This window comes from Trichogramma pretiosum, unplaced genomic scaffold (assembly GCF_000599845.2).
Source record: "Trichogramma pretiosum strain Unisexual culture from Peru unplaced genomic scaffold, Tpre_2.0 scaffold54, whole genome shotgun sequence".
NCBI lineage: Eukaryota > Metazoa > Arthropoda > Insecta > Hymenoptera > Trichogrammatidae > Trichogramma > Trichogramma pretiosum.
The window spans coordinates 988,075-1,003,872 of record NW_019641628.1 but is presented as its reverse complement, the minus strand read 5'-3'; the positions used below and the strand labels follow the sequence as shown (position 1 = coordinate 1,003,872).

Genomic DNA, 15,798 nt, shown 5'->3' with positions numbered 1-15,798 from the left:
CGGTTGCAGCAGCATCAATTACATGCTGGCGACCAGAGGTAAGATGATATAATCGGGCTGGTATCGCGAGGGGCTTAGGCTAAAATTGTGTGATATATGATATCAGGGAGCAGACAGGATTACGACGAGTGGGCCAACTATACGGGCGACTCCTCTTGGTCCTACGAATCAATGCTTCCGTACTTCCGCAAGCTCGAGCGCAACGACGTGAAAGTAGCACCGATCGAGCCTGAGTTGCACGGCTTCACGGGACCCGTTCGAATCACCGACATACCCTACAAGTCTCCGCTTTCTCGACTATTCGTCGAGGCCGGCGAGGAGCTCGGACTGCGGGCCCGCGACTACAACGGCCGTCAGCAGTTCGGCATCAATTACATGCAGACGAATCAGGTGAACGGCGAGCGGCTGAGCGCCAATCGGGCCTATCTGCATCCGGCCAGGGACAGGCCGAATCTCAAGGTCAGTCTGGACAGTCTAGTCACGAGGATACTGATCGACGAGAAATCAGCTCCAGGGCTGCTGCAGGCCCGAGGCGTCGAGTTCGTCAAGCGTGGCGGCCGCAAGCTCAGGGTGTACGCGCGCCGCGAGGTGATCGTGAGCGCGGGCGCCCTCAACACGCCCAAACTGCTGATGCTGTCGGGCATCGGTCCGGCCGAGCATCTGCGCTCGCTCGGCATCCGAGCGATCCTCGACTCTCCCGGCGTCGGTGAAAATCTCCAGGATCACTTCACCTACACGGGCATCAGTTATCTCACCAACGAGACGGACAGCCTGGTGATACCCGAGGCGCTGCGCCCGAGCGATCCCACGCTGTCGAGCTATCTGACGCGTCGCCAGGGCTGGCTGTCGACGCCCATCGGCGTCGAGGCTCTCGGCCTGCTGGACCTGGACGAGCCGGCGAACGCCGACAAAGCGCCCAGCGTCGAGTTCATCCTCGGCGCCGTGACCTTCGGCAGCACCTACTTGCTGCACAAGTCCTTCAACATGAACGAGACGTACTACCAGCAGGCCTTCGGCAAGATTCTGTACAAGCACGGCTGGCTCGGTTGGCCCGTGCTGCTGAAGCCCAAGAGTCGGGGCAGGCTGTTGCTGCGCTCGGCGGACCCGCGCGCCAAGCCGCGCATTTATCCGAACTACCTGTCGCATCGGGACGACGTGAAGCAGTCGATCCGGGCCATAAGGAAGGTGCTGGAGGTCGGCGGCACCCGGGCAATGCGGAAGATTGATTCGAGGCTGTGGAACTACACGACGCCCGGATGCGAGTCGCACGCGCCCGACTCGGACGCCTACTGGGAGTGCTCGCTGAGGACCTTCTCGCTGCCCTACTGGCACTTCTCGGGCACGTGCAAGATGGGCGCCGCGGGTGACAGCTCGGCCGTCGTCGATACGAAATTACGAGTCAGTATTTATATACCGTACCGTTGAACTGTGTATACGTCATTGAATGAATTCTGATTTTGATCTTATCGACGCGTGTACCGCACAACAGGTGAAGGGAGTGGAGAAGCTGCGCATAGTCGACGCCTCGATCATGCCGATCATACCGAGAGCCCATCTGAACATACCGACGATCGCAGTGGCTGAAAAGATGGCCGACGTCATAAAATCCGATTGGGGCCAGCAGCAGCAGCAGCAGCAGCAGCAACGAGTCGCGGTCGCTTAACGATACATAATAAAACTCGAGACAATACGATCTGTGTATATACACGCTGCTACCGATGATTCTGTACAGCGTGCGTGATATCTTTGTTCGCCGCTGTATATTACACATACGCCGATGATCGTTGAATTTGATTTGAAAACTGCTCGGTATATGTATAGAGCGCTTATATTATAGTGTAGCGCTTGTTGTACGTGTATCCAAGCTTATAGTCAATAAATACAGATTTTAATTGCAGTCCGTTTCCGCTCGCGATCGAAAAGAGATCGAAAACAATGCGCGCGTGTAGCAACGAATCGGCCGCTTCCGATGCTAACAGAGGCGGATTAGAAAAAGAGCTGCCCGCCCGAGCGAAATTTCATTTATCGCTCGTGCGATTTGAAGAGTTTCGATATAAAATTTTTGATTGATAAAACCACTATGAAAAGGAACAATTATTTTGGTTTAAATTAAATCACTTACCGATCATTTTTCTTTTAGCAGAAATTAACGGTCTACCAAAATCGCGATATTATTACGTGAGTTCTATCAAAAATCCAGTTCCAAACAAGATGTGAAAAAAACTCTCGCATGATCGTTTCTTGAAGAGCTGCGGGTAACCAAGTAGACAAAAAAACAGCACCATCATGACAGTGAACAAAAGTTTAATTGGTAGCGCGTGAAGTTCAAGTTAGATACAATCATTTCGGCACAATTTTTATTAATATTTTAGAAAAAACATATGTATAAATATCCATATATATTTACAATAGTCAATATCATTTCTTCCCGAAGTTGTAGCTTACTTGATCTTTGCAATCTTCGTGAATTTACATTAGGTGTTTGAGCTAATCTGATTTATTTCCAAATTTCTGCTCACGCGATCTTTTTGACCTTCATGAACTGTCTTTTGATGTCTTCTCAAATTTAGTTTAGCCCCAAATTTCTTCTCGCAATTGTCACATGCAAAATCCTTACGACCCTCGTGGACTATTTTTTGGTGGATAAGCAAATGCGGTTTGTGTCCAAATTTCTTCTCGCACTTGTCGCATGCGTAACCTTTCCAACCTTCGTGGACTGTCTTTTGGTGGCCGAACAAACTCTTCTTTTGTGTAAATTTCTGTTCACACTTGTCGCAAGTGAAATCTTTGCGACCTTCATGGACTGTTTTTTGGTGCACGAACAAATCAGCTTTTCGTCCGAATTTCTTCTCGCATTTGCCACATAAGTGATCTTTTCGTCCTTCATGTACGACTCTTTGGTGCTTCAACAAATCTGATTTAGTTCCAAATTTTATTTCGCAATTGTCGCATGCGAAATCTTTGCGACCCTCATGGACTGTTCTTGTGTGCACGAGCAAATCAGTTTTTCGTCCAAATTTCTTCTCGCATTTGCCACATAAATAATCTTTTCGTCCTTCATGTACGACTCTTTGGTGCTTCAACAAATTTGATTTAGTCCCACATTTTATTTCGCAATTATCGCATGCGAAATCTTTGCGACCTTCATGGACTGTTCTTGTGTGCGAGAGCAAAATACTTTTTTTTCCAAATTTTTTTTCGCATTTGTTACATGGGAAATTTCTCTGACCTTCGTGGCTTATTCTTTGGTGATAGAGCAAACTCGATTTTTGTGTAAATTTTTTCTCACAATTGTCACATGTGTAATCTATAACGCAACCTTCATGTACCGCTTTATGATGGTCGAGTAAATTCCGTTTACGGCTAAATTTCTTCTCGCATTTTTCACATGCGTAATCTTTTCGTCCTTCGTGGACTGTGTTTTGGTGCACGAACAAATCTCTTTTAGCTCCAAATTTTATTTCGCAATTGTTGCAAGCAAAATCTTTGCATCCTTCGTGAACTGTTTTTCGGTGTTTGTTCAAATTGCTTCGTTGCCCAAATTTCTTCTCGCATTTTTCACACGCGTAATCTTTGCGACCTTCATGGACTGATTTTTGATGACCGTACAAATTCGACTTGTGTCCAAATTTTTTATCGCACTTGTTGCATGCGTAATCTTTGCGACCTTCATGGACTGTGTTTTGGTGCACGAACAGATCAGCTTTTCGTCCAAATTTCTTCTCACATTTATCACATGCAAAATCTTTGCAACTTTCATGTACCGTCCTTTGGTGCTGCAAGAAATGTGATTTGTGTCCAAATTTTTTCTCGCACTTGTCACACTTATAATCTCTGCGACTCTCGTGCACTGTTTTTTGGTGCAAGAGCAAACCCCATTTTCGTGTGAATTTCTTCTCACAATTGTCACATAAGTAATCTCTGAGAACGCGATGTACTGTCTTTTGGTGGCAGAGCAAGGACCGTTTTTTTCTAAATTTCTGCCCGCATTTGTCGGATGCAAAATCATTGCAACCGTGGACTTTCTCGTTCTTCTCATGCTTTTCGTGCACTGTCTTTATGTGCTTGATCAAAATATGTTTATTTCCAAATCTCCTGGCACATCTTTCACACAAATAATCTTTGAAAACTTCATGGAATATTTTTTTGTGCTTGAGTAAACTTGATTTATTTTCGAATTTCCTGTCGCACTTTTCACATGAAAAATCTACGCGATCTTTGTGTACTAATTTTTGGTGAGTAAACAAACTCGACTGTTTCACAAATTTCTTCTCACATCTGTCGCATGCATAATTATTAAGGCCTCTGTGATCTGATATTTGGTGTCTACTCAAATGACTTCGGAACTCAAATTTCTTCTCGCACTTGTCACATGAGTAATCTTTTTGTTCATTGTGAATTGTGTTTCGATGTGATAACATACTTGATTCTTGTGCAAATGCCTCCGGACAAATATCGCAAACGTATTTTTGGTCATCTGAAACCACAATGTCGTGTTCACTTAAATTTTGTTCTGAGACATTTCCCTCGGATTGTCTATCACTTTTATCCATTTTGGTGACTTAATTAAACGATGGATTAACCTTGTATTTAGAGCCACGGAAATTAATGAGTAATATTTATCTTCTTTTATTATAGCTCGATTTTCGAACTTATTTGATTTTACTATAAACATGAACATAATCAGTGCTCGAAGAAACCAGTTCTAAATCGTTTGTAAGCATACTGTTGACAATTAAGTTACCAATTTATCTGTTTGTAAATTAACCTTACAACATTTTAAATGATTTGAAATTCTAACTTTGTGACGATTTCTCCGGGAATTTATTTTGGTCTTTTAACATTAATTACTTCAAAAAAGCTTCCGGTTACCTTGAGTCATACAATAAAAATTTTAATATTTAATATTTAATGTTAATTTTAATAGAGAAAGAGTGATAGGGTCAGAAATTTTTTAATGCAACTCTTCATTGATTATTATAGAGTATTCGATTATTCGAGTTGTACTGATCGCCTCGCATATGACTTTTCGAGCACTCTCGCTTTTTTTGAGAATTTGAATTTTTCTATATAGTATTTTCTTATAATTATATTTTCGAGTTGTGTGTATAAGTAGTACAAGATCTCGGTAATATTCCATGATGATAAATACAAAATTTGATGGGTTAATGGGTTGTCTTTAAATGATTGTGTGCTCATCAATAGAAAAATCAAAACTTTTTTTTATAAATTTATTTGGATAATATGAAAAATTAATAAAACTTGATTACATTGAACATGAAAAAATACAAAAAATATCGTCGTATTGCCATCATGAGCTTCGATCTGGAGCCGCCAAGCAAATATTGAATAAATCTTTGTTCGATAATCCCTTGATGATCAGTTCACACATCTCAAGAGGCAGTCGATGGTGCATCAAGTCCCAGAAAGGATACAGGGCCCATGACCGGAAAAATCCTCTCGATAGTTTCTCGCACAGATTCCGAGCACAAGCTTCCTGACACATTTCCGGTAACCCCCCTAAGCTATACGAGTTTGCAAACTCGAAGTAATCCGAATACGTGAGTAGTTTTGCCGCCTCTTCGGGTCGTGACCGGATCAAGTCGCGGAGAGACAGACTTGGTTTGATCATTATTTCTTTCACATTATTTATCTCGTTTTCTTCTTCATATCCTCCAGTTTGGCAACATTTTTCAACGAGTTCCTTCTCCGTCGCTGACTCCTCAAGTAATCCGTAGTTATCGAATAATTTCATGATCGTCAAGGCATCTCCAAATTGCAGATCGTATCCTTTATCTTCGAGACTGTCGACAATCATCATCAGAGCAGATGCCACTTGCAATTTAAAATTCAAACGATGTACATGACGATGATCTATCACTTGGAAATCCTTCTCAGTGGGAAAAACGAAGCTAGACAGATCGGCACCATGATTCAAGAGTAAATCGACGGATTTAGGAAGCAGATACGTCACTACCCGTTGCAGGGGCGTACAACCCGATTCGTACACGACATCGACGTTAACCGTTCGGTTCTCTTCGTCGCAGGCCTTGAAAAATGCCTCCAGCAAGGCTTCGCTCCAGTATCCCCTGAAAATACAGTGAAAAGGTGTCCATCCCTCTACGTTGGCCAAGTTTGGATCCGCACCTCGTCTCAGAAGCGACACGACAAAATTGATTTTCGCTGAGAATGCCAATGCCAAGTGCAGTGCTGTATTACCCATGTGGTCCTGGGCGTTGATTAGCACCGGCCGCTCGATAATGTCACTGATTTTGAAGAATGTCGTCACCCAGTCCCATTTGAGCAGTCGACACGCGAGGTGCACAGGCGTCGCTCCCATCGCATCGGCCAAATTGAGATCTGCACCAGCTCGGAGCAGCGTCTCCATCAAGTCGTAGTCGTCTCGTCCCAGAGTGATCAAGTGAAGCGGCGTCAACGTCGTTTCGTCGGCAATGTTAGGATCGGCGCCTCTCCTCAGCAATAAATGCGCCAAATTGGTGTGTTCGCAACGCAGGGCCCACTGCAGCGGCGAATTGCCACGATTGTCTCTGGCGTCGATCCGCAACTCCTTCCCCGCGTCTTCGCAAATCGAAAAGAATTTCTCGACTCGACGGTCGTTGTATCCTTCCCGGCACATGTTGTGGAGATATGTGCATCCTTCTAGATCAGTCCGATTGGGATCCGCGCCATTTCTCAGCAGCGATTCGACCGTCACTATCAAGTTCCTGGACAGAGCCAAATGCAACGGAGTCGATCCCGCCTTGTTTGGAGCGTCGATCAGCACCGGACGATGTTGCTCCTTGCAAACCTCCAAGACTTCCTCCAGAAAATCGTCGTCGCAGGTCTTGTCGCACATCAAGTGGAGGGCAGTGTATCCCGAAGAATTGGCTAGATTCGGATTGGCGCCTCTTCTCAGCAGTAGTCGGGCCGCTTTCCTGCATCCTTTGCGCACAGCCACGTGCAGCACCGAATCGAGTTCTCTGAAAGTGCAGCAATTGGGATTCTGGCCATGGTCCAGAAATTTTTCCACGATGCCCGACAAGTTGCTCGCTGTGGCCACGTGCAAATGCGTGTAGCCGTCGTCGTCCGCGTAGTTCAGGTCGAATCTGTCGTAGACCTCGAACAGTTGGCGAACGAGATCCAACTTTCCGACTCGAGCCGCTCGATGTATCGGCGTATAGCGACGCAGCACCGGCGAGCCGTCTTCGTGCAAGTCGGGCTCGTTCTTGTATCCCGACCTTATCACGAACTCGACGAATTGTTGCATCGGGTCCCACGTGTCTCCGTTGTATTCGTTGACTACGAAAATCCTCCGATTCAAGGATTTGCCTATTACCCCCGGCCCGAAAGGATTCATTGCATCACTGAGAAGACGTTCAATTTCTTCCTTGCGGAAAATTTCGAGGAGATCCGGAAAAGGATCCTTCCAATCCCTGATCAGAGAGGCAATTTCATTGGTCAGAAAATGACATCGTTCTCGTTCGATGTCCCAATTGACGTTTTCCCCTAATTTCTTCAACAGGCTCGATTTCCACTGGTTAACTGAATTTATGACGGCTTCGTCCTCGGACGTAGATATCATTGTTGCACAATCAACACCCCAAATATTCATTTCTAATTTAACGGAGTTGACTCACAAAATGACTATCGTTAGTAGTACGAGATTTAGTCGATCAAAGTTCAGTCCTTTATTAAAAAAATAGAATTTGATTAATTTTTTGATTTCTTATGTGACGTTGGGGTGGTTCGCTTTTGCAAAAATGTTCAAAATCGCGTATAGGGTAAATCTAAGTGTTACTGCGGTTTTTTTTAGGTTGTTTTCCAACCTTCGATATTAAACGTTGTAAAAAGATTTGCCTAATAATTTTTTTTTACGTTATTGTTCAGGATCTGGGCTAAACAATTCAAATATTAAAAATTGTTTAATTCCAATTTAATATCATTAAACAGTAATTTAAAAAATAAAAGTGGATGCATGTATTATTTTGTTAAATAAACATTGAGATTGGCGAATTGCGAAGTCATAGATCTATGATTATTTCATTATGTTACCGCAGTAATATACGCAGCGCTACCGCAGTAATATACACATTTCAATAAAATAATGTACCTAACATTGTATCAATGAAAAAAAATAGTAAATAATTTTAAATCGATATAAAAGTTAATTGAATATTTTCTGCATCACTTAGGGTAAATGTGGGTATTACTATTTTCTAAATGTATATGACTGTAACTTAACTATATCAGTATTTAAAGTAAGTTTTTCTCATCCTCTGAGTTGAAAATTAATAAGTAACAATGAAGTTAACTATTGTTAAAGGATTCTTAAAATGTGATTCTCGAAATCGAGCAAAAAGAGTAGAAAATTTTCGTGTTTAGACCCATTATGTTGTAATTGATTTAATCAATTGCATCGACTTGGAAAGAAAAGTGATAATTTTATCAGTAAGCATAAGTGATGCAGAAAATATTCAATTAACTTTTATATCGATTTAAAATTATTTTCTATTTTTTTTCATTGATACAATGTTAGGTACATTATTTTATTGAAATGTGTATATTACTGCGGTAACATAATGAAATAATCATAGATCTATGACTTCGCAATTCGCCAATCTCAATGTTTATTTAATAAACTTAAAGTAAAAGCATCATGGGCAAATTAAAAAAAAATTGTACCATATAATAATAAAACCAAAGTGAATCTAGTGCGCAGAAAAAATGACTCTCAAGATAATGTTAAAATTGCTGTTGAAGCCGTCATAAAAGGTAGTACCATCGCCAAAGCTTCACGGACTTTCAAGGTACCTGAATCAACAATCGGAGCTCAAAAACCAGGAAAATATAAAAGCGACAGGTCAGGACGTTCAACAGTTTTTGCTAAAACTGAAGAGGATGAGATAGTGGACTGGATTCTAATTCGATGTGAAAAAGGGCATCCCATAACTAAAAAGCAGCTGCTTGATTGTGTTGAAGTTATATGTCTCCGAATAAAGACGAAAAATCCTTTCAAAAACTATTTAAGAAACATTTTTTTTAATAATGAGTTGAAAATAATTTTAATACTATCGAAATCTTGCACTAGAAGCTGAAAAAAAAAACCACCGTAATACATGCGCAGTATTAGGTCATCCGCAGTAATAGGTGCACAGTAATGCATGCATGTACCGCAGTAATACATGCATCCACTTTTATTTTTTAAATTACTGTTTAATGATATTAAATTGGAATTAAACAATTTTTAATATTTGAATTGTTTAGCCCAGATCCTGAACAATAAGTAATATATTAAATAATATTATAATTTCTAATATTATAATATTATATTATTTAATATATTAAAAAACATATTAAATAATATTATAATTTTTTTTTGAAGGTTATAAAATTATATGTTCATGGTCACTTGAGGGCGATGTTGTACGCTAAAGGACCTTTATATAACCTAAAATAATTTTATATAAGAAATGGAATGAAATGACCTTAAAAAAAAACTAAAGATTTATTTGAACGTAAAATTATCCGCTCTTTTCAAGTCTGCAATAAAAAAAGGGGGTCACCGAACGAAAAATCAATTTTGGTTCGTTGTAGTTTAGAGGTTATGTTCAAGGTCAATTCCAAGGTCACCATTGGTTTTCTCGTCGAAAAATACGTCGAACATGATGTTTTAAAATTTTTTTGGGGGTTTGTAGGAATTAAAGGACACTTTAGTAAAGTTTAGCTCAAAATCGCGATCCTATTTTGATGTGTAACGTCTTATGGCTCGTTGGGTAGGCTAGTGAATCCGTGAAAAACGAGCGAGCGAGCGAGCGCGGTACACGGAAAAACTGGCGCTCGGCTGTGAGCCGTGCAAAATATTCATGCACCTCATGTAGCCGTGCGTGCTCTTGAAATAGCCGTGCATGCACAGGAAAAAGCCGGGCATGAGCAGCGCAGCACTCATCGCGCGTCGGTCGCATAGCACGGCACTTATTGTCGAAATTACTCATTTTCTAACTCGCTGGAAAACCGTACTTACAAGAAATATGTGATATGCTATAGCGATGGAAAATTTTCTCAGCTTTTTGATGGTGTGCTCAAATTTTCGGAAAAAACTATTTTTCTCCGGAAAATTAAAAAAATTAACTTTTAACATTAAGTATATTAAAAAGTGTAATTTTAAGATTTTTCAAAATAGTCTAGAACGAAAGCTGAGGAAATTTCCCATCGATATGCAAGTTTTCATAGTGTGAAAATAATTATTACTTATTAAACCACAGCGATAAACGTGTAAAAACGCGTTTTTACACATTCATCGATGTAGTTCAGCTAGTAAAAATAAAATGAACCATCTGGAAAATGAGAATTCAGACGGAAATTTTCTCAGCTTTCGATCTAGACTATTATAAAAAATCTTAAAATTACGCTTTTTACTTTATTTAATGTTAAAAGTTTATTTTTTTAATTTTCCGAAGAAAAATAGATTTTTAGACAAATCTGAGCGGACCATCAGAAAGCTGAGGAAATTTCCAATCGAAATCATAGGTCACATATTTTTTTTAAGTAGGTTTAGGAGGTTTTCAAGCGAGTTAGAAATTAAACAATTTTGTCAAAAAGTGCCGTGCGACCGCCGCGTTAGGACGCTGCTGCTCATGCACGGCTTTTTCTTGAACATGAACCTAAAACTCATGCTCTCAGCGAGCACGGCTCACAGCTCGGCGCCAGTTTTTCCGTGTAATCGTAGGTTTTTAGTCGCAGTAGCGTCTGTTTGCTTCTCGCGCTGTGATTGGTCTACGCTAGGCAGTGTCGAGTGACTGCTTGCGCGCTTCTGCTGTGACACGCACAGCACGGGCGAGCAGTACTCGACAGTCAGAGCTCATTTCTATGAAACGTACAATGTAGCGTTGTGTATCTCTGCGTCTCTGTCTCTCGCTCGCACGTTGCGTTTTCATGCGTGTTGATCGGTCAAATAATAACTCGAGTTATTGTATAGCTTCGCGCACATGTCTACAATCGTAAATCATAAATCGTAGTGTTCTGGTACACTAATTTTTATAAATTTACGTAAATATAACTACAAATCGATCAATGTTTAATGAATATTTTGAGGAAAGGAGTTTTTAAATTCATCAAATTTTTTAGTGAAGAGTATATGATAATCCCAAACAAACCTAATAACTTGAAAAGTTTTAAGTAATCCTAACACGTGCTGTTTAGTTAACCAAAGAAAAGATTGACTTATTGGTATATGTTCTGGACGCACCATGTGCATCCGATTGGAGTTAAGTGAAAGTATTTAATTTCGTTAATGTTTATATTCTTAATTTGGCTGTAGATTTAGTTCTGAGGCACCTTTAAGCGCGTTAGGGGTCTTAAAAGATAGGTCCCGAGATGCTTCTAATCATTAGTAGTATTTGGAAAATGTTGCAGTATTTTGTGAATGTCCTCACTATAAAAAGCGCGTGATCATTAGACGGATGAAAGCAAAAAAAATATGAAAAAGTTGAATATTTCAAATGCCTCTATTCAGAGCTAGGATGCAATATTCCGGTCATACGTCATTTTTTAGCTTATTACACACGAAAAAGTACCCCGGAGTTTAGGAAAAATTGGTGTTTCTCTGAGTGAACAAATTCAATTTACATTTCATTTAAATTTCTCTTATGTTATTTAAATGAGAAAAAAGCTGACGTGTGTGGCACTATCTAGAGTTAATTAATCGCGGTCAGACAGTGATTTTCTTTCATTGTGAGCCAAATGATCAGCTTTCGAGGGGTGAGAGCGAGGATTGGAGCAATTCGGGAAATAACGGATAGTCTAACGTATATGCGATTTTGAACATTTTTGCAATAGCGAACCACCCTAATGTGACGTACCTACAGGATCTTTTCACAAAAATCACTCTCTATACGTTGGATGCGATAATCTCTGCTGCTGGCGCTCCGATGCTGTATGATCCACCAAATATAATACTGCTACACTGCAACTTGTAAAAAAAACACGTGTTGCAAGATTTACTAGAGAGATTATTCTCTTTGCTCTAACTGTTCACTGTGCGACGTTACAACGAGTAATGACTATGCCAGACTACACGTGCTACGATCAGAGAGTATGATGAACTCGAGTGGGCGAGCCTTAAAAGATGGGAATAGAGAGAGAGCTATAAGATATTGGAAAATAGGAATCGATGAAATAGAAGAAATAGAAGAAATAGAAAATAGGAATGTATGAGAAATAGGAATAGAACGATCTATGTATGCTAGACGTAAATTATGAGGAATTAGGTTTCACTTTCACTTTTTTTAATCTTTACGGAATTCTATTACTGAGTAAGTCTATAGAACATGTGAGATGAGAGACGTGACTCGCTGGCGCTAATACGTTGCTGTGAGGCTAATTTCACTTAACTCCAATCGGATGCACATGGCGCGTCCAGAACCCATACCAATCAGTCAATCCTTTCTTTGGTTAGCTAAACAACACGTGTTAGGATTACTTAAAACTTTTCAAGTTATTAGGGTTGGTAATTATAGTGGTAATAGTATCTTACTGCTCTATAGTTGTGAAAAAAATCGAAGAGTCCTATAGAGCTCGAGTAATAGCGGCTTGAACTTGTATATGATTTCTTTGTCTTAGCGTGTGGTAAAATCATAATTTTTTTCTCGATTAAATCTCAGTGGAGGCTGTCACACGTACAGCAATTGTGTTACATTTGTAAAATATAATACGTGCACGTGTAGAAAATATTGTTATGTACGGGTTTTTTTTAAAATCGTTGACTATGTAGGCCTTAGGTACATATGAAACGAATTGCCTGAACATTCGAGTATTTAAGTAAAACTCTATAACATAATCTGACTCGATCGATTGCATACCCTTATTATGGGGTAATGCCGCTGTAGGATTTTCAAAAAACCGGTTTTTTTTGTGCATCTAAGCTCCCTTTGTATGTCTAGAATGGTATCAAATTGGTTTTTGTGCTACCCCATCCTAAAGTAACATTTTAACTCAGCTGAGCAAAACCAAAATGTTACTTTAGGCTGGGGGGTTCACTCTGCTTTGCCTCGGCTGATAAATTACACGTGCTCTGAGACTTTCCAGTTTTTCACTCCCTAGGTGCAAAATATGCTATAAAAACTGCTATTTCCACAATTTTCACTTTCGAGTTAAAATTTTATATGGCTCCATGGAAGAAAAAATCTTCAACTTTAAAAGGATATTCGTCTTTTTCTTCAAAATGCCATTGAAGCCAAAAAAGGCTCTAAGCACTTTTTTTTTAAATTTCTTTAATCTTTAAATATGTAAGCCTCATATCATGTGTCATATGAAACAAAGTTTCAAAAATCAAAAACAATGGAGTACTCGTTATAGAACAATTAGGTACCCGAATATTTGAGCACTTAAGGCAACCGACCTGTGTTGAATACTTATATTCAGCTTTAGTTAAAAATAACCATATAAATCGAAATAGTGGAAATTTTTTTTCGTAATAGTAAAATATGTTCATACTACACCTTATTGACAAAAAAACTTCTATTCAAGCTCTAAAATACCAATTATATCTCTTTTTTCATGATACTAAATATTGTGTTATAAATCACGTCTCGCATAGTCTTGAAAAGAGTTTTTCATCAATAACGATCTATCGGATGTAAAAATCTTCAGAAAACGATTTTTAAGAAAATCAATATTCTATTAACACTAAATCCCATATTTAAGTTCTTGGAAGAGAGGCAAACTTTTTTTTCAAATTATTCCTCTTGAGTGGATGAGTGTACTTTTCTGAAGATTTTCACATTTCATAGATCAATATTGATGAAGAACTCGTGTCAGAATCACGTTGCAAGTAAATCCACTTACAATATTTAGTATTATAAAAAGAGTGATGTAATTGATATTTCAGAGCTTGGGTAGAAGTTTTTTTTGGTCAATCACGCGTCTAATGAACATATTTTACCTTCACAAAAAATTTCCACTACTTCGATTTATATAGCTATTATCGATTCGATCCGAGTCGGCTCCCTATTAATTAATTCTACATGAAATAAATAAGCATCATATAATCGTTGAATCGTTGGCGAATATGTATGTGCGTCATAACGTGTTCAACCGCAGCAGTAGAAGCATCAGCAGAGAGAGAGAGACGGAGACGCGAATGTATTCGCTCGTATTGTGTAAAATTATGGCCTGTCTTCGACTTTATTGTACGATTCTCATAAGATGCGCCGAAAGGATTGAAGAAGAACAAGACGATGAAAAAAACACGCACAGGCAGAGTGATGCATTCAAGCCCAATTAAGGCGCAGCTCACTCAACCGTATATTACTCGTAGTATCGTACACAATAGAGAGCGAGATCTGAAAACGGATTTCCATGATAAAACGAGCGCCCGCCCGACTGCAGTCGGCGTAAGAGTTGGCGTGGTGCTGTCATGTGATCTGTGCATTCTGCAGCAAAAGCAGCAGCTGCAGCTATAATAACGCGATGTTGTACGACGCGATGCACTTGTCAAAGCTCGCTCGCGCGCTGCACCGCGATATATGGGCTATTCCGCGTCAAGCATGACAAGCCAAAAAAATGACTTTTGGACTAAATAAAAGTAAAGGTAAATATTTGTCCATAATTTGATACGTGTTAATCAAATGGGCTCAGAAAGGTGTTCCAAAGTAGGGTGTACTGAAAAGCAAAGTTTGAAAAGATTAGGATCGCCAGTTGATTTACACATTCTATATTATAGTTTTAAAGTTGGATTTTCATTGGATGATAAATTTTTATTCTGTTTTTTTTAAGGTCGATTATACATTCGGCAACAAAATTATCGCAACAAAAAATTTCATCGAAATTTCGTCGGTTCTCAAATGCTTCTATCTTGGGCTATATTTATCGTAAGGACACGAAATTTTTTTTGATTTCTTGGACATTTTGTCCTCTTTAAATCCATACATACTATAATAAGATTCGAGTCAATATCGAGTTTACCAGTAGTATTTGAGCGCAATATTACTAAAAATTACTGAAAAAATTGATTTTTTGAACGCGCTGTAGGTCGATTTGTGTACGCAAGGGAGTGAGGCCTTGGGACCATTACTAACTCAATAGTGAACTCAGTCAAACATGCAACTCGACTATTCATTTTCACTTCTCTCCCACTTCTACCATACGAAGCTTCAAGTCCGGCCGCCAGGTGGCGCAGCACCGGAAAAAAGACCTACCCGAAAGAGATAAACAATTCTTCAGGGTAGTAGTACAAGCTACTTCTCGACTAACGTTTCATAAAAACTTTATACATTCGGTTGGGATTGACGAGGTCACTCCACGGTCTCGACATATTACCATCCTCTACCAACAAATTTGATGAATTTAAAAACTCATTTACTCAATCTATTCGTCAAACATTGATCGATTCGTAGTTATATTTACGTAAATTTATAAAAATTAGTTTACCAGAACACTACTATTTATGATTTACGATTGTAAACATGTGCGCGAATCCATACAATATCTCGAGTTATTATTTGACCGATCAACACGCATAAAAACGCAACGCGCGAGCGAGAGACAGAGACGCAGAGATACACAAAGCTACATTTTACGTTTCATAGACGCGACCGCTGACTGCCGAGTACTGCTTGCCCGTGCTGTGCGTGTCCTTTATCATATTAGGTCCTTTTTCAGTTATTTAGAAATTGAGCAATATCGGTCCAAAATGCCATCTCTCGTGGCGCTATAGAAGTTTCGATAAATTTCGCCCTGTATAACAAAACTTTAAGCTGCATTTCGTGCGAGTACGGCCGTGAGCGGCGATGCGCTTCATTG

The 15,798-nt window shown here is 39.8% G+C and overlaps 2 protein-coding genes across 3 annotated transcripts in view; both read left to right on the top strand.

Moving 5' to 3' along the window:
- The window catches only part of LOC106654338 (inositol-trisphosphate 3-kinase B), a 42,366-nt gene that overhangs the window by 18,884 nt on the left and 7,684 nt on the right, over positions 1 to 15,798 (top strand). The gene's annotated exons all lie outside the window — the stretch shown is intronic.
- On the top strand, positions 723 to 1,678 carry LOC111693692 (glucose dehydrogenase [FAD, quinone]-like). Its single transcript, XM_023459100.1, has 2 exons — positions 723 to 1,398; positions 1,490 to 1,678. The coding sequence occupies exons 1-2, from the start codon at positions 985 to 987 to the stop codon at positions 1,661 to 1,663; spliced, it is 588 nt and encodes a 195-aa protein (XP_023314868.1). The 5' UTR covers positions 723 to 984; the 3' UTR covers positions 1,664 to 1,678.

Bases quoted from the DNA above. Each gene is read 5' to 3' on its own strand.
- LOC111693692 (XM_023459100.1), top strand. From the start codon at position 985: ATGAACGAGACGTACTACCAGCAGGCCTTCGGCAAGATTCTGTACAAG. The intron at 1,399-1,489 runs GTCAGTATTTAT...ACCGCACAACAG, and splicing joins TCGTCGATACGAAATTACGA to GTGAAGGGAGTGGAGAAGCT.